This window comes from Pimephales promelas, chromosome 9, assembly GCF_988280905.1.
Source record: "Pimephales promelas chromosome 9, fPimPro1.hap1.1, whole genome shotgun sequence".
Taxonomy (NCBI): Eukaryota; Metazoa; Chordata; class Actinopteri; order Cypriniformes; family Leuciscidae; genus Pimephales; species Pimephales promelas.
In genome coordinates this window covers 18,623,076-18,643,504 of record NC_142777.1, presented here as the reverse complement: position 1 = coordinate 18,643,504, position 20,429 = coordinate 18,623,076, and the positions used below count along the sequence as shown (strand labels likewise).

Sequence of the window (20,429 nt, the reverse complement as noted above, 5' to 3'; positions counted from 1 at the left end):
ATGATGCCCAAAATATGCTGTCTAAGTAGGCAGCTCACTAGGCTTTGAAACACAGCCTGCGTCTTCTCTGCGCAGGAAGTGAAGGTGCGGAGGAAGGAAGGAAGACGTTAAAAATGGCACAAGAAAGAAGCCCAGCCTTATGGCTTCACACTCAGCCAAGTGTAACTCGTAAAATGCCAGTGTGTCACAGAATACTTCTACTTTTATGGCTACTCCACTTTTCTTCGGTATATTCAGATATAACGGACGGGAATGCGGAGCATTTAAAGCGGGAGCACTCGCTTATTAAGCCATATCAGGGTGAGTAGCCGCTGCTAGTGTTAGTGTTGTGGTTTGTTCTTGACGTCATTTAGCCTCATCGTTCACTACCTTGAGTAGGATTTCACCTTTTATTTTGTAATGTCATTGATCATGTATTTTATTGGGAGCATGTACCAAAGGGAAATAAGTTAAGGAGTCTACAGTAGAGGATTTACAGGAACACAACTTAGTGTAAACACTACTAGTCAGCGCCTTTATTTGAACAGGTGAGGGTAGTTTGCATTTGTATTGCAGGTTGTAAAGGAATCTGCCTTCACACGCAGAGCATGCAAATTATCAATCACTTTTTGAAATGTATAAAATTGCATTTTTCTTGCATGGAACATTTACACATATTTAAGGTTACACCTCAAGTTTGTGCTAAACTTGATGATCATGTTCTCCAAAATGCCAGAAATCTGCAGTTTGAAACTGTCATGTTGTTTTTCACGAGTGGAGGATGCCTATATAACTTCTAACCATATTATTTAAGTAACATAATGTTAATACTCCGATCTACTTGAACTAGTACCAACTACTGCTTTGTACCTTAAATTGTGCTGACCTCATTATAAATGAGCCAGCATTATAATAGAAGTTTTAAATTAAGTGGCCTGTTCATTAGACATGGTATATACTTAGACGGTGGACAGAGTCCTAAAAAACACAGAGTAACATACATGAGGATAAAACACAAAAATTGTAACACAAACCCCCTAATTTTAAAGTCATGTGTAAAATATAATCATATGTATATGATGTCATGTGGGCTTCTGCCAATGTCCTTTTACTGTTTTTCACTATAAATATATATTTATATATAACAATGAAAAAAATTATATTGTTATTAATAGTTTTTATTTGACTGACTATTTCACAGTAAAATCTAATGTTAAAGCATTTACGAAAGTTCACTGTATGGCAACTTGCAGTACTGCAGCATTTTTATATATATTTTTTTCTGTAAAAATGTCAAACAAATGTTTACAGTGTGTAAATTTACGTTCCGATATTTTAATTGTGGTGTCCGGCTTTTGAACCCCACTGAATGTGATGTCTAGTTCATGTTTATCTCATAATATTTTCATAGTATTTGTACAAGCTTAACATTCCATTCATAAGAAGCTTGTGACTAACATCCAAGACACTGAATAAATTATGATAATTCATTTATCAGGTGTTGGAACGAGTCCTTCGAGTCAGTGGGATTTTTGGGGAAGTACTTTAGTAACCAGCCAGTATGTGCGACTAACTCCGGATGAGAGGAGCAAACAAGGGTCCATCTGGAATACAGTGGTGAGTAAAACTTCCTTGAACTAAACCTACAGCTGGAGTTCACAAACCTTTTTTTTTTTTTTTTTTTTTTTTCAGCCGAACCCTTTAGATGTAAAATATTTATTGAAGTACCCCCTGAGATTTTAATATGTTTATATTTTAAGCACACATTTGCATGTTCACGCTTCTCTGGTGCCACTTATTGGTCACATGACAAAATTGTCTGTCTTGTGAATGAATGCAAACGGATGAAAAGAAAATGTGTGTAAATGTATGTTGGATATGTGTAGCTTTTAAAGTGACAGCAGCCTGATAAACCTTCTGCTGTCCTCAATGCTAATCTACCAACAAAAGACAGAGAAAATCACTAAAGCCACCTGACTGATTGAACCCTACTGGAGCGGCACTAAATATTCGCTGTGCTATTAAATTAAAGATAAAATATGATAGGGCAATTATATGAACAGTGAAAGCAATAGTGGCTCTTACAATACATTTTAACAGGCCTAATTAAGCATGAAAATAAGTGAAGGAAATATCAATTTACCAAGCCACATAATTTGATTCATTTTCTTGCCAGTTTCTCTGCCAAATATTAAAAAAAAAAAAAAAAAATTAATTGAGAAATGAGAAAATGAAACCGCCATTGGTACTCTGCATTGTCAAGTACTACAAATAATATATAAAAAACATATTTTATATAATAAAATAATAATGTCCATTGTATGTTGTCAAATGCATCTCACACTTGCTTTCAAACCAAGTATCTTCCTGTTGATCAACTCTCAATTCATATATCCAACTTAAATGAAAAATCTGTGTGGGGAAATCTTTCTCCCTCGTGCGATTCCTATTTAATTGTGAAAATTCGTATTAAATGCAAAACAAAGCTATACGAGTAATGGTAATCGTTTTGCCTTTTGTAGCCATGCTATTTGAAGGATTGGGAGATGCATGTGCAGTTTAAAGTTCATGGATCAGGAAAGAAGAATCTCCATGGAGATGGCTTTGCCATTTGGTACACAAAGGAGAGACTACATCCTGGTAAGTTTGAAAGCTGTGATCCTGTGAAGGAATATTGCAGGTTTAGGTCCATTTCAAGCACTTTCTCTGACCATTTCCATCGCGCACTTCATGATTTTAACTGTGATGAGTTATAATGCTGTCTGTCTGTGTGTGTGTGTGTAGTCCATCTGTGATCCATTTGCAAGTCTGCTCTTTCTTCCCTGCAGTTGATTGTGTCATACTTTCATTTAGGCCCAGTCTTTGGAAACCAAGACCATTTTGTAGGCCTGGCTATTTTTGTGGATACCTTCCGTAATGATCTCCAAGGAATGGATGTAAGTGAGCCGTACTCATGGGTCCTTCTTTCTCTACAGGCACCGTGTTTGGAAGTAGTGGCAATTTCCATGGGTTGGCCATTTTTATAGACACATACCCTAACGATGAAGCTCCGGATGTGAGTTGAGCGATGTAAAATGTTTGTGTTTTTGTACCTTCATTTGAATGGAAGCTTTGCTTTTTCATGATCAGAAATTGACTTGAGACTAAAATTCAAAGATATCTATATATGCAGACTACCTAATATGTTTTGAAGCATTAAAAATACTGGACTTCTGGCATTTTTTTTGGTCTGCTTCTGGCTTTTGTCCTCATCTGTAAACTGAACTTTAAGGGATAGTTTGAATACGATTATGTGCCAGGTATTTGATTTCAGATGTTGAACTTCCTTTGAGTAGAAAATAATAGCTTTTATTTGGACTATCCCTTCACTTTCTCTTTTGATTTGCTTTATGTTCCGAAATGATCTTTCAACAGTTTTAAGTAAACAAAGCTTTCTTTGTTTTGCCTGCATCATGTGGTCTGTGTCATATTCTTACCCGCATCATTCATTTATTTTTTGATGAAACATTTGGTAACAATTATTCAGTGTTTATTATTTTGATTTTAGTAGTTTACAGTGACCTTTTATACATTTTAGATAATTGTTTGATTCAGGAACAGCTGTACCATCATTTGTTAACTTTCAGAGTATTTTTGTGTCGTCGATATAAAAAAGAAAAACCAATGAAATAATTTATTCATATTCATTTTGGTCCTCTAGCGCTCTTTTCCCTACATTTCTGCAATGGTGAGTAATGGCTCATTGCCGTATGATCACGGGAAAGACGGCCGGTCTACTGAACTGGGAGGATGCTCTGTTGAAATCAGAAACAAAGATCATGACACATACCTGGCTGTTAGGTACTCCAAAGGCAGACTCACGGTAAGAGCTCAATCATTTTAAATAGTCATAATCAGGATGGTAAAAAAAAAAAACAGTAATATTGCCAATCAATCAATTTTATTTGCATATAGCACAATTCTTATCTCCAAGGTGCTTCACAGGTTAAATGCTTCAACAGGATACTACTCGCACAATAAAAGTACAATAATAAAGCATTTACAAATGATGTTGAAAACAGCTGTGCTGCTTAGTCTTTTTTTTCAGGATTCTTTGATTATTAGAAAGTTGTAAAGAACAGCATTCATTTGAAATAGAAATATTTTGTTATATTTACATTATAAATGTCTTTACTGTCACTTTTGATCAATTGAATGCATCCCTGCTGAATAAAAGTATCAATGTCTTTAAAAAATAAAAACTTACTGACCCCTAACTTTGACCCCTTACTTAGTTTTAAACAGTAAGGCACGTTCACACCAAGGACGATAGCTATAGTGATAACGAATTTTTCCTGCTGATGAATGAAAACAACATTGACAGCCAATTGGAATCCACAATTTTATTCATCAATCAATTCATTTACACGACAAGGGCATTGTTGGGGCCTGAATACGCAAACTTTTGAAAACAGGTTTCAAATCGCAAGTTTTAGAAAATTTATACTGTAATCGTTTCCATGTAAACTTCAAAAAAATGTGTAAAAACGGTGACGTCATGCGCATGTGTATTGCATATTCAGTCTATAGGTGTGCACGTTGTGTTTCTTTACCAAGTGACATTGTCAAATACTGGCCTGGATTTAGAATACTACAGTGTTTTTAGTCATTTTCATGGATCCGTGAACGAGGATCGCTTAATCAGATTTTATTTTTATTTTTTTTTATTTTTAGTACATTGTTGACACGCAAACATGCCCTAAAACCGCAGATGATATAACTGCAGTGCCTGCTTATAATAAACAAAACTATGTATTGGCACTATAACAGTGATCTTTCTAGTTATTGCTCTTGGTATAATGGGTCTGTAGTGTATATTGTTTTATACTGTCATTTTAATATTAGCACTGAAAAAATCATGACCATTTTTTCCTTTCCCTGAACCTGAAGAATTAATTTAGATTTGCATGCTCTAAAGAAACACGTGAAATGATTAACCGCTCAATGGAGAAGATGTTTTTAGTTCCTTATGATCAGTCCTTTATTATATTAAATATGTATAGAGGTTTTTCACAGCTACTGTATATTATGTTTTTACAGATTATGGTAGATGTGGATGACAGGAACGATTGGAAAGAATGTATTGATATTGGGGGCGTCCGCCTCCCGACAGGATACTATTTTGGCTCTTCTGCGGCCACAGGAGATCTCTCCGGTAAGTGTTAGTTATAAATCTCCACAGTTTTACTGATGCCTTTTTTCCAGACCTCACTGGCACGGTTTCTTCTGTGCAGATAACCATGACATCATCTCTATGAAGATGTACCAGCTGATGGTAGAACATACTCCTGAGGAGGACAACCAGGACTGGACGAAGATCGAGCCTAGTGTCAGTCTCCTCAAGTCGCCAAAAGGTAACACTGCTGATGTGTTGGTGCAGACATATTCAAATTGTTGGCAGAAGGATTTTTCATTCAACTGCATGTTTACATGTTTTCTCCCATAAAACAGATAATATTGATGATCCTACGGGAAATTTTCGGAGCTCACCCCTCACTGGCTGGAAGGTCTTCCTACTACTTCTGTGTGCCCTGCTGGGAATTGTGGTTTGTGCAGTTGTTGGTGCTGTGGTCTTTCAGAAGCGTCAGGAGAGGAACAAGAGGTTCTACTAAACATCTGGATTTTAAAGAACTCTGGAGATTGTTGGTGAAAAACATTAATGTGAATTTCGAACAGCTGTACAAATGTTGATATTGTTGAAGTGCTTGATTGGAAGGAGTAGGATTGGTGGCTTCAAAGAAACCTTTCTTTATGTTGCTCTGTCTATGTTTGGGTCTGCTTACATATAGTAGATTACACATTTTCAATGTGTTCAACAGTAGTACATCTTTATTGGTGTGTATGCACTACGTCTCTAAATTGTTGGTGGTTTTATTTTTTTATTATTGTTTTTAACCCTTAAGCTGTTTCATCTACAAATTGTTTTGTTCTGATCTGATCTAGAGTGCTAATAATGCTGTTTACAACCTGTATGATTTACTTAAGAGGGTTTTAATGGATGGCCAAAGAAATCAAACTAATGAAAATGTTCTCTTAAATGTATCAAATCAATGTAAATATTTTAGCTTATTTTCTAAAGTTACTACTCTGGTCCCTCCCCTCTGCAGTATATTTTTTCAGCCTTGTTTTTTTAACCAATATTGAAACAAATAAAAGAAGAAAAACATTTTTTTTTCTCCAGGGTAACAAGAATTCATCCTTGTGTGAGGTTTTTTTTTTTTTTCCTAACATCCTTTTTGCATTTTTTTTGCGCAATGAGAGAAGTGATTGCAATGCACTGATTTACAACAGTTTCTGAAAGAAGTTCCCAAAAGTTTTTTTGTTGGAGAGCAAATGGGCAGTGACTGTAAAATGATGCTTTTGGTGAGAAAATAAAGCAGTTATAACGGTTGTCTTGCTAAACAGGTTTCCCTTTTCTTTTTGTATTACTTTAGCCATGTGTTGTATTATATATTCATCATAAACCACTCAAAACTCAAAAGATCAATCAAAAGACTGAAATAATTATTTGTCCTGACAAATTAGTTTCATAAAAATGACTATGTGAATGAATAAAAAAAACAACTCTGGATCGGTTCAAATTCATATTGTTTTGTCGTTGTGTCAGTTGAATCAAAGTTTTAAGTGTTGTGTTTTAAGTATTTAATTCAGTGAATCTTATAGTAGTTTAACTTCCTTCTTGTGACGTCAAAAATATTGGAGGAATCTAGTGATACACACAAAAACACTTGAGCTGTGAAAATTAGATGTCATCTAAGATCTTAAGACAGTCTCCCTAAACTCTGTCTCTCTTTGTTAAAATAGGCTACAAATGGATAATGTTTCATATGTTTTTAAAGAAAACAAAAATAACATGTTCATTATGGTATAATATGCTGTTTTATAGCGTTCGTTTTATTATAGACGAAAAGACGCGATCAAGAACGCCGCTGTTCCTTTGCAGAAGAACCAGAACCAGAAGAGCCACAAAAATATGATAATTTAACCTAAAAACTTTTCCCCTCCACGCCACCTGCTGGCAATTGAACTAAACCAATTCCATTGGAAGATTCAAAAGATTCGGTTCACTGAGTTGAATGAAAGGTCCCACCACTAAACTACAACTACTTATTTTACTGTCTGAGGGCAATATAGCCCTATTTATGGTTTTGAGTTTAAACTATCAGTTAAACCGTGACATCTACACGTTTTCCAAAGTGGACCAACGTGATTATTTCACGTCTTGTCCTGATACACATGGGTTGGGCACTGAAGTTACAGGAGTTTCTTCACGTTGCTAAGCAACGGAACTAGGTCGAGTATTTAACAAGGTTATGGTTAACATTGTGGTAGCGTACCTTTTGCTTAAACGAGGAGTTGGGGGATGCCGGAAAAAATAGACATTTTACTTAGGCTGCTTCATTAAAAACGTGACATTTAGACGTTTTCTTCGGCGTGGATCAAGGCACATGAATCATTTTCACCTTATAATAAATGTTTTTTTTTTTTTGCATTCTAAATAATAGAACATTTCTCAGTGATCGTAAATAAAACAAAATTCCATTTTTCTCGGTTATGGCATTGCGTGTAGAAACATCCGGGTATCTCTCCACTGGAGCGTGTTACCGTATGGTGTTAACGCAAACGTCTAAGTTTCACGTTTGAGGGGTTAACCGTGACATCTACACGTTTTCCAAAGTGGACCAACGTGATTATTTCTTATTTCATGTTGGAGAAATGTTGTTTTGGCCACTAAAAATGTTGTTTTGGCCACTTTGTTTGATATAATCATAACAATTTAACGTAAGCAAGAATGGGATTTGAACTCAGGTTTTCTTGATTTAAGCCCAGCACTTTATGAACTGAGCCACTGAGTCTGTTGAGTTCAAGGGTGTACCGAGTATTGGATGGGTTTTATTGCGGCTTAGGTTTTATGTGTTGGAAAAATAAATATAGAAATATAATTTGACACAAGATGCTAAGATTGCAACGCGCCAAAAAACGAAGGAAGAAGAAGAAGAAGAAGAAGAAGAAGAAGAAGAAGAAGAAGACACAAGATGCTAAACTACAATGACCATGATCATTCCTGGATTGCACTTTCCGTTTGTGATTGGACGATGGCCGACGATGGGTTACGTGGCATTGGAGTCTCTGCGCAGGCGCAGTGCACTTTTCACCGGTAGTGTCAAGATGGTGGCAATCAGAATGCAGTTTACACTTTATTTGGTGGTGTTGTTAAATATTTACAACAGTTTTGTGTCTGCGTTGTACTTTCATATCGGCGAGACTGAAAAGAAATGCTTCATAGAAGAAATACCAGACGAAACCATGATAATAGGTAAGTAAGATAAGCGGAATAAGCCAAGTTTGCAGTGCACGTTAATGCTTAGCCTAGTGCTAACTAGCAGTTTTGTCAGGTGGACTTCATTCGTTTGGCAACCAATTTGACCTTAATAAACAAAAAATAAGTTAATTAGATCATTTTTACTTGTTAAATTATAAGTAGATATCTACCGGCTTAACTTACTGGTTTGGTAAGTAACATGAGCTTATACGCTTTTTTTAAAAAACATTAGTGATCAGTATAGTGATCCATCCTGCTGCCACTTTGACTCAAGTTAGGCGAAGATGCAAATAATGAGATAAGAATCTTTTTTTTGAAATGTCATGAATGCCCAAGTGACATTCTATATTGCAATATCAAGTGAATATGATGTAACAACATCTGACTCTAAGATAACAACGACTTTGTTTAGTGTATTTCTTACAGTTTGTTCTAACCTGTTTAGGTGCTCAACAAAGTAGTTTGCGTTTATGACTTTTCTCTCTTTCCTTACGAGTGTGTAATTCTGTTAATAAAACAGGTAACTACCGAACACAGCTCTATGACAAGCAGAAAGAAGAGTATTTGCCTGCAACTCAAGGACTTGGGATGTTTGTGGAAGTGAAAGATCCCGATGAGAAGGTCTGTTAAAGATTTGTAAATAATAAAAGCCCAGTTTGTTTGTTTGTTATCACGCTCAGTCATTTGCTTTTCTTTTCTGGTTTTCAGGTGATCCTGTCCCGCCAGTATGGATCTGAGGGCAGGTTTATTTTCACCTCCCACACACCTGGAGAGCATCAAATCTGCTTGCACTCAAATTCTTCCAAATTTGCTCTGTTTGCTGGTGGGATGCTTGTGAGTTATTTTTGTGCATCACGTCTTCTGGTTTCCTTAAAGTCGCCATGAAATTAAAATTGATAGACAATTCATATATTTTTAAAAAGGAGTATTGCAGTTACGGTATTTATTATAAATCAGTTATCTGTGCCCATCATTTTTTTTTAAATAATGTGCCCTCATAATTTTTAATCAAAACAACTTCCCCCTCCCTATTGCAACCTCATCTCATCTCTCCTCTGATGACGGCTCTGCTGTCATTCACATGAGATCACAGCAACAGCAAACCACACCCATCCACACAAAATCAAGTCCTGTCCTACAATTTTCTTGTTTGGGAAGCCGTTTCATTCAGATGTCACATTGTGGAAGAAAAGTCTATTGTGACCTGTAACTGTTACATGCCAAATTTAAAGTAGTTTGCTATTTTGTATTATATTTTAAGTTTCTTCCAGATAAATTGACAAAACATTATTGCAAGTAAGGATGTGTTAATCTATTACAAAAACCAGATATTTTGTCAAATCATAATTTGTGTGTATATATATATATATATATATATATATATATCTAAAAAAAAAAATTGATATTTATTTATGTTTCTTAAAGTGTAGAGCATTATCTGTTATTTATCTAGCTATTTTTGCCTACTTTTCCTTTTGAATTTTCAATACAGCGTGTTCACTTGGACATCCAAGTTGGTGAGCATACAAACAACTATGCAGAAATTGCTGCCAAAGACAAGCTCACGGAGCTGCAGCTGAGAGTTCGACAGCTGATGGAGCAGGTGGATCAGATCCAGAAAGAGCAGAACTATCAGAGGGTAAGTGTCCTGCAGGTTTGGCAACTGAGATCTGGCTGATTCAGATCAACCGCAACCACATTATTCAAGGCGTTCTTCCACCGATGCAGATAGAACATGTTAGTGAAACATGCATAAGCACCACTTTTGCCATTGCACACAAGAAGGATCCTTATTTAAATCTTTTTCTTTTTTTTTACTTTCAGTATCGTGAGGAACGCTTCAGACAAACCAGCGAGAGCACCAATCAGAGGGTTCTGTGGTGGTCTATCGTCCAGACGCTGATCCTGGTGGCCATTGGTTTTTGGCAAATGAGACATCTCAAGAGCTTCTTTGAGGCCAAGAAATTAGTATAGAACTGTATTTGGATTTTTTTTTTAAAATTCTTGATAGAGTACACAAAATGTTGAAGATCGCCTGCTTCACATGTGGTCAAGACTGCTGAAAACTCGACATGCTCTCAGATCAGTTCCCGCCCTAAATTCCCCTGGTTTATACTGCATTGATTCTTTTTCCATTGCTAGTTTCAGTGTCACAGCCCAAGTAATGTGAATCTAGTTTCTGTTCAGAAATGCATTACAGTTTGTTCTGAACTGTTTTGAGGTGATAGGCTCTCAAATACTGGATTCAAAACACAAATTGCATAGTGGTTGCCTTGGAATTTTTTTATCGCCCCTTAAGTTGTTAACAGTAGTATTTGTTTCAGAAAGCCGATGAAGACATTTTCTGGGCTGTGAGTGTGATGTTTTCCTAAATGTCCTTGGATTATTTGCGTAAACATTTACAAGACAAAAATAACTATGTTTATCCTGGTGGCAGGTGTAAATTGTTGTTGTTGTTTGGTTATGCAGTAATTAGTATGATATTTAAAGGTTTGTTCAGAGTGAATGTTTCTTAGCGTTTTCTTTTTGTTCTTTATATAATTGGTTTGTTTTCTTTATTTTACCCCCATTTTATTTGTGTAAATCATCATTGTGATCTGGATCAGTTAGTATTAGGCATTCTTCCCTTTTGATAGCTACATTTTGACAATGATTTTGCATAAAAGTGTACATGTGTTTAAAGTGTATATATCTAAATAAATGGCAAACTGTAGTTATCAAAAGGTAAAATGTTTAATTGTGAGTACTTGGCACATTGAAAGAAATTATATAAAAAAGTTATTTTTTATTTTATCATGAATACCTAAGTCCCCACTATCCATTGTCTGTTATTCTGACTGAAGTTTTGACAGATTTTAATCGAATGAGATTTTCTCACATCCCTGTGAAATCCGTAATGCCATCTTGCACTTGCGTTGTCATTTTTCTATTTCACATCTTTATTTTCCTGTTGTCACTTGCTCAGGTTGATGTAGAGATTTCAGATTATTTGCCCCTCAAAGTGATCTGGCCAGAATATGCATCTAAAAAGGATATCTGTTTGCTTTTTTTTGTAGTTGTATTTTCTTTATAAAAAAAAATATTTTGCATTTTGAGTGTTTTGTTACACCGAATATTGCTCACTCAAGATCTTTGCCCTCTCATTGTATTGTATTACATATATTTTTTGGTCATTTTAGTTTATAAGCAGCCACAGGGAATTGGGGTTTGCCTTTTAATTGGGGATGGGGAGGGAAAAGTTTTGCTGGTGAGAAATCAACCCATAATTGCACTCAGAAATAAAGTTTCCTGCTCCCCCAACATTGGCTCAGTTTTAATGTCCACGTCACAGCTGTTTGGGTTAGATGAAATTAATTTACTAGTGTTTGGAGTGTTTTACTATTATTACACACCTTGGTCAGATTTGCTAATAATAACACTGTGTTAACAGACATTCCATAAAGTACATTCCAAACATTTACACGTAGGCCTCCTATTCGGTAAAAATAAAAAGTAGTTTGTTGGTTTAATAGGGTGTGTAATAATACTTTGGGGATGATGGTGGCCACGGCACGCGGCAGCGTAAAATAACTACTGATATTTTCAAAATAACTACTGATGATATCAGTGTTTTGATATCATCAAAACACTAGTGAATCCGGCATTGAGTGCTGTTAGGTTCACTTCTGGTTTGTGGAATCATTGGCGTTTTAGTTTGTATGTTAACATTTGAACACTTTTTTGTATGTATTGCAGAATACTGACTATGTAGTCATTTTATAGAACTCTGTTCTTTTCTCTTCCTTTTTCTCTCTCTCTCTCTCTTTCTTCTTTTTCTTTTTAATGCACTTTGTAATATTATGGTATATGTATAGGGCTATGGACCATCTTGTGTGTCCTGAATAAAGATTATCTATCTATCTATCTATCAACCGGTTCATTAACACGAATTGTTCAAAAGAACCGATTCTCGGAAAAGATTCGAACTTCACATCACAGTTGCTTTTGGGTATAGTCATATTTGTACATTTATTATTACATGGCACATTGCACTCAGATTTCCTCTGTCTATTGGTGACCTTCGGTATGTGCATACAACTGTAAAAAAATCGCAATATGTACCATATCTCTAAATTAATATACCTGTGGTCAGAAAATCCTAGGAACTTTATTCCGTACACTGTTTCCAGAGGAATATTTTAAAGACGGACGATTCCAGCCAGCGTGTAATTTTTTTCTTTTGTCACCGTTCTCAGTTAAGTTTTTGAACGTTTAGCGTCAATGATGCGGCGTATTAAGTAAGGTCAAATTATATAACGTTAACGTTAGTATGTTAGGTGGCTTGTAACACGTGTCGTCCTAAAACCATCACGCTCGTGCGCGTTTTATTTGTCGTACCGTTAGGAGTAACGTGTAACTGAACTCACGAAATGCTCTAAATCAGACATAACGAGGATGAATTAGGTTTATATAGATTGAGATAGAGTGATTGCCCTTGCGCCTACTATGCAAGAGAACCTTAAACAGACAACTAGGAAGAATGCGGTTTAAAGTTTTAGATCATTCATGATGGAAAGAGATATTATGCACTATTGCAAACGAGAAATTAGATTTTAACATGTAGACGTCATAAGGCTGTATCAGTGTATCATATTGCGATCTGCTTGTCTACTTCATGCGTGGTACAGTGTTGCACTGACTGACACAAAGATGATGTATTCTTCACGAAGAAAACCTGTGCTGTATTTCAAAGATGATAGAAGGTAAATGCTTTAATCATAACATGCATATCAACATGTGTCTCTCTCTCTCTCTCTCTCTCTCTCTCTCTCTCTCTCTCTCTCTCTCTCTCTCTCTCTCTCTCTCTCTCTCTCTAATTATTTGGAAATGCTGGTCTGTGGGTGTATAAAACCCTCTGTGTGTATGAAAAGAAATGTAATCTTCGTTTGCTAGAAGCTGTTTCATGTGTTTCAAAATTTCAAGAAGTGAAAGTCAAAGGATGCAGCGCCATGAAGAGGTTCAGTGAGTATAAGTGTGAAGTTATTATTTGTGAAGAGCTTTAACCCTGTAAGCCTGAGATTTTAAATCATAATTAGCAAAATGTTTATTGAACCTGAAGTCAATATATATAATTTTTTTCTAATATATTTCGACTTCAGGTTCAATAAACATTTTTCTAATTATGATTTATGATTGCACATGTTTTATGTAGAGTATAATATTTGATGCACAAAGCTTTATGGCTCAAAATGTAGCTCAGACTCAAGGAGGAAAATACAACACAAAGCCTACATTCTGTTCAGATGCCCAAGCTGAGCAAAAATATACAATTTGAAGCATTTGCTTCAGAAATTGAGATGGCTTGTAATGATAGATAGCAATGCGATCTTTATAACAGACTACTCAGATAAAATGAATATAAATATCAGTAGTCACTTTATATCTCAGAGTAATATGTTTTTGTAAGATTGTTTAAATTCTTAGTTTTATTGCTAAAGTTCTTTTGCTAATTATTTCTTAGAAAAAAAAATGTTGGTGAATAATCAAGTAAACATAAGTTGCTTCAGTTCAGTAAGTGTTCATCTTGCAATATTAATAATTATATAAAAGCCATTCTTATGTTTACTTCATAAAAATCAATACAAATTCCCCCAGCCATAAGACGTGTACCACAACCTGAAGGGGAATGTTTTTACAATTATACTAAAAAGCCATTTACTTGCTAAAAAGGTATAAAACTATTAATCAGACGACATAGCCCTCATGTTCTAACCCTGTAAGAATTTTTAATTTTAATGAGATCTGACTGAGAGCTGGCTCAATCCTTTATAAGCTGCTTGGTAATTGCAAGAAAAGTTAGTAAAAACATAATTTTTTTTTTGGCTCAACCTTAAGTTTATCAAGCAACGACAATAGATTGTGTGCAAACCCCCAAAATATCAACATTATTAAACTATTCTAACCCTTTAAAATTTCATGTATCAAACATACAGTAGACTTTATGGGGTTAAGTCTGGTTGAGTAAGACAAGTTGTTTAGAGATGCATGATGTTTATTTTCTAGAAAAACTAACCAGAAGTATTGATGACCTTGATGAGTATTGATGGTCTTGCACTCAATGAAATGCTCTCAAGAATGAGAATGTACCTCCTGCTAATACTGCCTGTATTCGCCTGAATTTTAACCTGCACTTTGATTTGTCGCAACACTTCCTGGTTTAAAGGGAAATCCGTCAGGCGCTGTCATTAAGCAATGTCATGGGTTAGTTATAGTGCTTTTAGTGTGTCTGGAACACAGCCACATAACCACAAGATGCTAACCGGACTGTTATGTTATTATCCTTTTATTGAATGCTGATATGTGATATATCAGGTTCAGCTCAATTATTTGTGTTTTTCAGTTTTCTGTCGAGGAAATGCACCGTCTGGAAGCTCTTCGGGTTCTGCATGGTATTTGTTTTGGGGTCCCTTCTTTGGGTGCAGCTGACTTGTTCTGGAGACATGAACCAGACTGTTGGATACAGCCACCTCCCTCATCAGCCCTGTCCCATAGAGAGACAGTCATCTTCTGCTGATGACCCCTCCTGGGGCCCACACAAAATGGCCCTCATCGTGCCATTCAGAGAGCGCTTTGAAGAGCTGCTAATATTCGTCCCTTACATGCATGCTTTCCTCAACAAAAAGAAAATACGGCATAACATATTTATTATAAACCAAGTGGATCGCTTTCGGTGAGTAATTTTACTATGCGTCTTAACTTTTTGTGTTTGCTAATGATTCTTGATAAGTGCCCCTATTATGCTCTTTCGGATATTACCTTTCATGTTATGTTTATTTAGTTGTTTGTGAATGTAAAATGCCTGCAATGTTTGTTTATTTATTTATTTATTTATTTATTTTTTACCTTAGATTCATGTAAACCTATTGTAGAAGACTCCGTTAAAGGGATAATTCACCCCAAAATTTAAAATTACCACATGATTTACCCTCAAGCCTTCCTAGGTGTAAATGACTTTCAGACGAATACAATCAGAGTTATATATAAAAAGTATGGATGGGCAACGAATAATCGCATCCAAAATAAAAGTTTGTGTTTACATAATATATGTGTGTGTAGTGTGTATTATTAATTTGTATATGAAGAGTTCAGATGCAAAAGCCTCTAAATGCCATTTGAAAGTTTCTTCTTTAATGATGATTTTTATCAAACTTGTATATTTAAGTTCAGTAATTTCACTTAAATAACAATTAATAGGTGATTATCATTTCCATTTAAGTGAAATTACTGAACTTAAATATACAAGTTTGATAAAAAATCATCATTAAAGAAGAAAATTTCAAATGGCATTTAGAGGCTTTTGCATCTGAACTCTTCATATACAAATACCCACACATGCATCTATATATTTAAGAAAAATGTGTTATTAATATATCAAATATTTATATTTATATATAATATTAATTGTGAATAAATATATATAAAATATATACATGCACATATTTCATTGCTGGAATAAATATATTATTTTTTGCTGAAGGCACTATCCATTACACAAGTGTTATGGAGTAAAACAATTTGGATTTTGACTCTCTTTTGTCAGGTTCAATCGTGCCTCTCTTATTAATGTTGGCTATATGGAAAGTGGTAATGACACGGACTACATTGCAATGCATGATGTGGACTTGTTGCCCCAAAATGAGGATCTGGATTATGGATTCCCAGAGGAGGGGCCCTTCCATGTGGCCTCACCAGAGCTCCATCCGTTATATCATTATAAGACGTATGTGGGAGGGATCCTGCTGCTTACCAAGAAACATTATCAAATGGTTAGAAACCTGAATAAGTTTGTACACTTAGTACTGGTTCCAGCACTACAGAATTTCATTGCAAATGACAATTTCTTATGATTTTTTTCCCTATAGTGCAATGGGATGTCAAATCGCTTTTGGGGATGGGGAAGAGAAGATGATGAGTTTTTCAGAAGACTAAAAACGGCTAAACTCGAGGTACTAAAGAACTGAACACTAACACTATTTATTCTTGCGCACCTGCTTATTAGGAGTTGATGCGTTTCATTTTATTTCATCATTAAGTTTTATTTTATTAAGTTATTTAATCGTGACAATTCAAATCTCTGCAGCTTTTTAGGCCAACGGGTATTACTACAGGAACTAAAACATTTAGACACATCCATGATCCAGCCTGGAGGAAGAGAGACCAGAAGCGGATCGCTGCACAAAAGCAGGTAGAATTAATTCTTTTTAAAAATACCTCAGATCCCAATGCTCAGTACCTGCTCTGAAGTAGTCTCGTAAGTCTATCAAAAATACTGTAAAAACAGTAATGCTATGAAATATGATTACAATTTAAAATAACAGTTTTCTGTTTGAATGCATTTTAAAGTAATTTATGCATGTTATGGCAAAGCTGAATTTTCAGCATCATTACTCCAGTCTTCAGTGTCACATGATCCTTCAGAGTAGTTAATTTTTAAACAACTTTTGCTGATAATTTACTCACCCCCATGTCATCCAAGATGTCCATGTCTTTCTTTCTTCAGTCGAAAAGAAATTAAGGTTTTTGATGAAAACATTCCAGGATTGTTCTCCATATAATGGACTTCATTGGGAACCAAACGGTTCAAGGTCCAAATGAGAGTTTCAGTGCTGCTTCAAAGGGCTTTAAATGACACCAGACGATGAATAAGGGTCTTATCTAGCGAAACGATCGCTCGTTTAAAAAAAAAAGTAAACAAGTTTAAGTTAAGTTGACTCTCCTGTTCGAACTTGTTCATCAAAATGAATGAATCTTTTTTCGAGTCATTTCGTTCGTTGAATGAACCAGATGACCCGAAAAAAGATTAGTTCCTCCTTTAATATGCTGATTTGATGATAAGAAAAAAACATTTTCTTATTATCAAAGTTGAAAATAAAAATTTGTCAGGACTCTTTGAATAGAAAGTTCAAAAGAACAGCATTTATTTGAAATATAAATCTTTTGTAACATTATAAATGTCTTGACTGTCACTTTATAAATGTATTGCATTCTTGCAAAACAAGTTCTTGTTGTAAGGTTTTGAGTGGTTGCATCCCCTAAATGGATAGCAAGGGGTTAACACTATGGTATGATTATGTTTTAATCAAATCTTAAATTTATTTAACTCACATTGCCAATATTTAAATTGGCATAAAGATGTGTATCAATTAATAAGCTGTATTCATAACATATCTTGCATAACCATGTAAGACATTTGAACATATTTGGCTGAATTTATATTTATAATGAACTTAAACATTTTAATCAAATACAAATATAATCGAATCTATAAATGTATTAGAACAAATATAATATTGTTTTGAGAATTTTTGGTCATTACATAATTCCCATGACTCAGTTTGTGTTATTTTTTTAGTTTAGTATTATTGAAAGGTGTGGAAAGGTACTACTAATAAAGACTAGGTATGTCGACACAGCTTAACTGAAATGTACAAACATATACACTTCCAGTCTTTCTAAAATGAAGCAAAGTTTGTCAGATGTTCTCTGATCAGTAGTTGTTTATGTCGTGACATCATTGTCATGCCTCTTGTCCCAATGATTTCGGTCTGCTTTCGACAGGAGCAGTTTAAGGTGGACCCCGAGGGTGGCCTCACCAACCTCCGCTACAAGGTGGAGTCCAGAAAGGAAGTGACCATCAGTGGAGCTCCATGCACCGTCATCAGCGTCGTCCTAGAGTGTGACCTCAGCCAGACCCCATGGTGCCAGCCCAGCTAAAGTGCTTGAGCAGGACCTGTAAATCCAGAGTGATACGCATTCTGGTGCCAGGAAAGCTTTCACAGATTATTAGTGCCAGTCACTATGTGATCGCCGAACCAAAAGGACTTGAATATGTAACGGTGGGGAAAGAACTTTTCTCTGAGGATTTATTTTTATTGAACAGTGTTGTTGACTTCATCCATGATGAAGTGCTGCCTCGTTTTTTAATTGATCTTTGGACCAATGTCAGGTACTACACTGAGTTTGCATCATCAACTTTGCAAATACGAGCATCCAAATGTCCTTTTTTTTTTTTTTTTTTTTTTTTTTTTTAACGAGTATAATATTTTAGTTGTAGCGGTGGACTGTTTTGGACTGTTTCTCTTAGTGCAATTGTGAGTATTTGCTCAGCCCTGTCTTGACAAAATTGTTATTTTTTTGCTTGAATTCAAAATTATGTCTTGTAAAGGACAATATTATATATACATGAAATGGGTTTAAGGGTACTTTGATTGTATTTGCACAATATTCAGTATTTATATATAAAAACAAATGTTTCCTAATTTCGAGTCTTTTTACCTTTGCCCCATGTTTCAGGACGCATGGGATGCTGTTACAACGTACACTCACAGGATTATTTAGAGACGTAATGACCTGGAGGCATGAAGCTATACCCCCCCCCCCCCCCCCCCCCCCCAAAAAAAAAAAAAACAGCTTTTGGTGCAAATGTTAATACAATTCAGAAACCACACTTGTTTTCATTAGCGATGCCTGAACATAAACTGTGACCTGAGTACTCTGTCCAGACTAAAATGCATTATTGTGCCTGTGGCAACAAACTGCTACACAACTGACAGAACATGTGTGCCAAAAAAATAAAGAAAATATGACTCAACAATTACTTTGTCTTTTAAAAAAAAACAAAAAAAAACAGGGTACTTGTGCTTGATACTACAAAACACTACAATGACTCAACAATTACTTTGTCTTTTAAAAAAAAACAAAAAAAACAGGGTACTACACAATCACCAACAGAGCAATTTGAGTGTGGAAAGAGAAATTGTCATTCCTGCCCCTGTTTATTTGTATATTTTTTAACACTAGTAAACAGCTTTCTAACCCTTTTATTTGGAGATGTTTCAAGAAAAAATATAATTGATTTCAGGTTTGTGTACAAGCCATTTGTGCATCGTGCCTAGCTCCACAACATTATACAGTTAATGAAGTTTGCTGTGCTGTGTTTTCATGAACTTTTGCTTAATTTTATCTTCAGCAAATAAGTGGGCCATTTTAATGGGTTAAGATGGGGTTTGTTGACTTAACACAGTCTCATCCCAAATGGACAGACTTAATGGAATTTGTCTCATGTTCCCTTACAAGCCTTCAGAATGTTGAAATATTTAAAGTAGGCCTACTAGTTAAATATGTTTTTTTAACAGAGAGAAAAATATGCGAGGAGAAGAGCTGGATTTTTTTTACGTGCTATTTACGCCAAAATAGTTTTTGCGTGCATGATACGCACTTTTGGCGTTTAATACGCACGATACAGTGCATTTCATATGCAAGCAAAACTATTTTTGACGTATTAATGGCTTGAGAAAAAAAAAATTGTGCTATAGATCCTCACTTTTACGAGATCGTGTTGTATGTTCCCAATCCTGAGATCTCGCTGCGCGTTCGTCCATCTGAACAAGAAACATGCGCGATGTTTCAGTCAAGTGCAAAAACATAGCTACTCGGATATGGGTAACAAATCAGAATTGGACATCAAGACCTGTAGTGTAAACGAGGCCTATGATGAACCTTTTGCTTTGATTTTGAACAGTTATTTTCAAAGTAGCCTATTAATTTTCCATAGACCCTTTTTTTGTAGTTTTAAGGACTTTAGTCTATAGGCTATTCTTAAAAAAAGAATATCATTATTAATAAAAAAAAAATATATTTTTTATTAAATTAAAACATACTTAACTGTGTGTTTTTATTTTATTAAGTTAAAACACACAATGCGGAGCTTTAACAAAGGCAATGACATTAGCCTATAGCCTATATAGATCAATGGTTGCATGCAGTGAGTGTGTGTATTTTGTTCTGACTAATCTGGATCGGAAATAACAAGCCCCTAGTTTCACAAACGAGGCTTAAATAGCTATAAAAATGAAATAAAAACTGTAATTAATTAGGCTACTCACCCGTTTCAAATACAACTTTCATTCATTTTTGGAACCCAAATGAAGATCTTTTTGATTAAATCTGAGAGATTTATGTACCTCCAATTTATCGATTTTAAAAGCATGTCTAAATGTCTAAATTGTTTTTTGGCTGTGCTCTGTGTCTTTTACACATTGGTACAGTA

The 20,429-nt window shown here is 35.2% G+C and overlaps 3 protein-coding genes across 5 annotated transcripts; all 3 read left to right on the top strand.

Moving 5' to 3' along the window:
* The first annotated feature begins 71 nt into the window (after positions 1 to 71).
* Positions 72 to 6,194, top strand: lman2 (lectin, mannose-binding 2). Of its 2 annotated transcripts, none has more exons than XM_039649148.2 (8): positions 72 to 300; positions 1,478 to 1,596; positions 2,502 to 2,619; positions 2,955 to 3,034; positions 3,680 to 3,841; positions 5,059 to 5,173; positions 5,253 to 5,372; positions 5,470 to 6,194. In XM_039649148.2, the coding sequence occupies exons 1-8, from the start codon at positions 114 to 116 to the stop codon at positions 5,628 to 5,630; spliced, it is 1,062 nt and encodes a 353-aa protein (XP_039505082.1). In that variant the 5' UTR covers positions 72 to 113; the 3' UTR covers positions 5,631 to 6,194. The 2 variants fall into 2 exon arrangements, with proteins under 2 accessions (XP_039505082.1, XP_039505081.1); XM_039649147.2 differs by lacking the exon at positions 2,955 to 3,034 and adding an exon at positions 2,833 to 2,915 and having other exon boundaries at positions 86 to 300.
* Positions 6,195 to 8,109: 1,915 nt separating this feature from the next.
* On the top strand, positions 8,110 to 11,428 carry tmed9 (transmembrane p24 trafficking protein 9). The gene is made up of 5 exons (XM_039648833.2): positions 8,110 to 8,335; positions 8,862 to 8,962; positions 9,050 to 9,175; positions 9,834 to 9,980; positions 10,166 to 11,428. The coding sequence occupies exons 1-5, from the start codon at positions 8,125 to 8,127 to the stop codon at positions 10,313 to 10,315; spliced, it is 735 nt and encodes a 244-aa protein (XP_039504767.1). The 5' UTR covers positions 8,110 to 8,124; the 3' UTR covers positions 10,316 to 11,428.
* A 1,067-nt stretch (positions 11,429 to 12,495) lies between these two features.
* b4galt7 (beta-1,4-galactosyltransferase 7) lies at positions 12,496 to 18,759 on the top strand. 2 transcript variants are annotated; one of them, XM_039648831.2, is made up of 7 exons: positions 12,496 to 13,083; positions 13,274 to 13,342; positions 14,721 to 15,050; positions 15,921 to 16,146; positions 16,243 to 16,326; positions 16,461 to 16,565; positions 17,939 to 18,759. In XM_039648831.2, exons 1-7 carry the CDS (start codon positions 13,031 to 13,033, stop codon positions 18,092 to 18,094), a joined length of 1,023 nt encoding a protein of 340 aa, XP_039504765.2. In that variant the 5' UTR covers positions 12,496 to 13,030; the 3' UTR covers positions 18,095 to 18,759. The 2 variants fall into 2 exon arrangements, with proteins under 2 accessions (XP_039504765.2, XP_039504766.2); XM_039648832.2 differs by lacking the exon at positions 13,274 to 13,342 and having other exon boundaries at positions 12,502 to 13,083.
* The last annotated feature ends 1,670 nt before the right edge of the window (positions 18,760 to 20,429 follow it).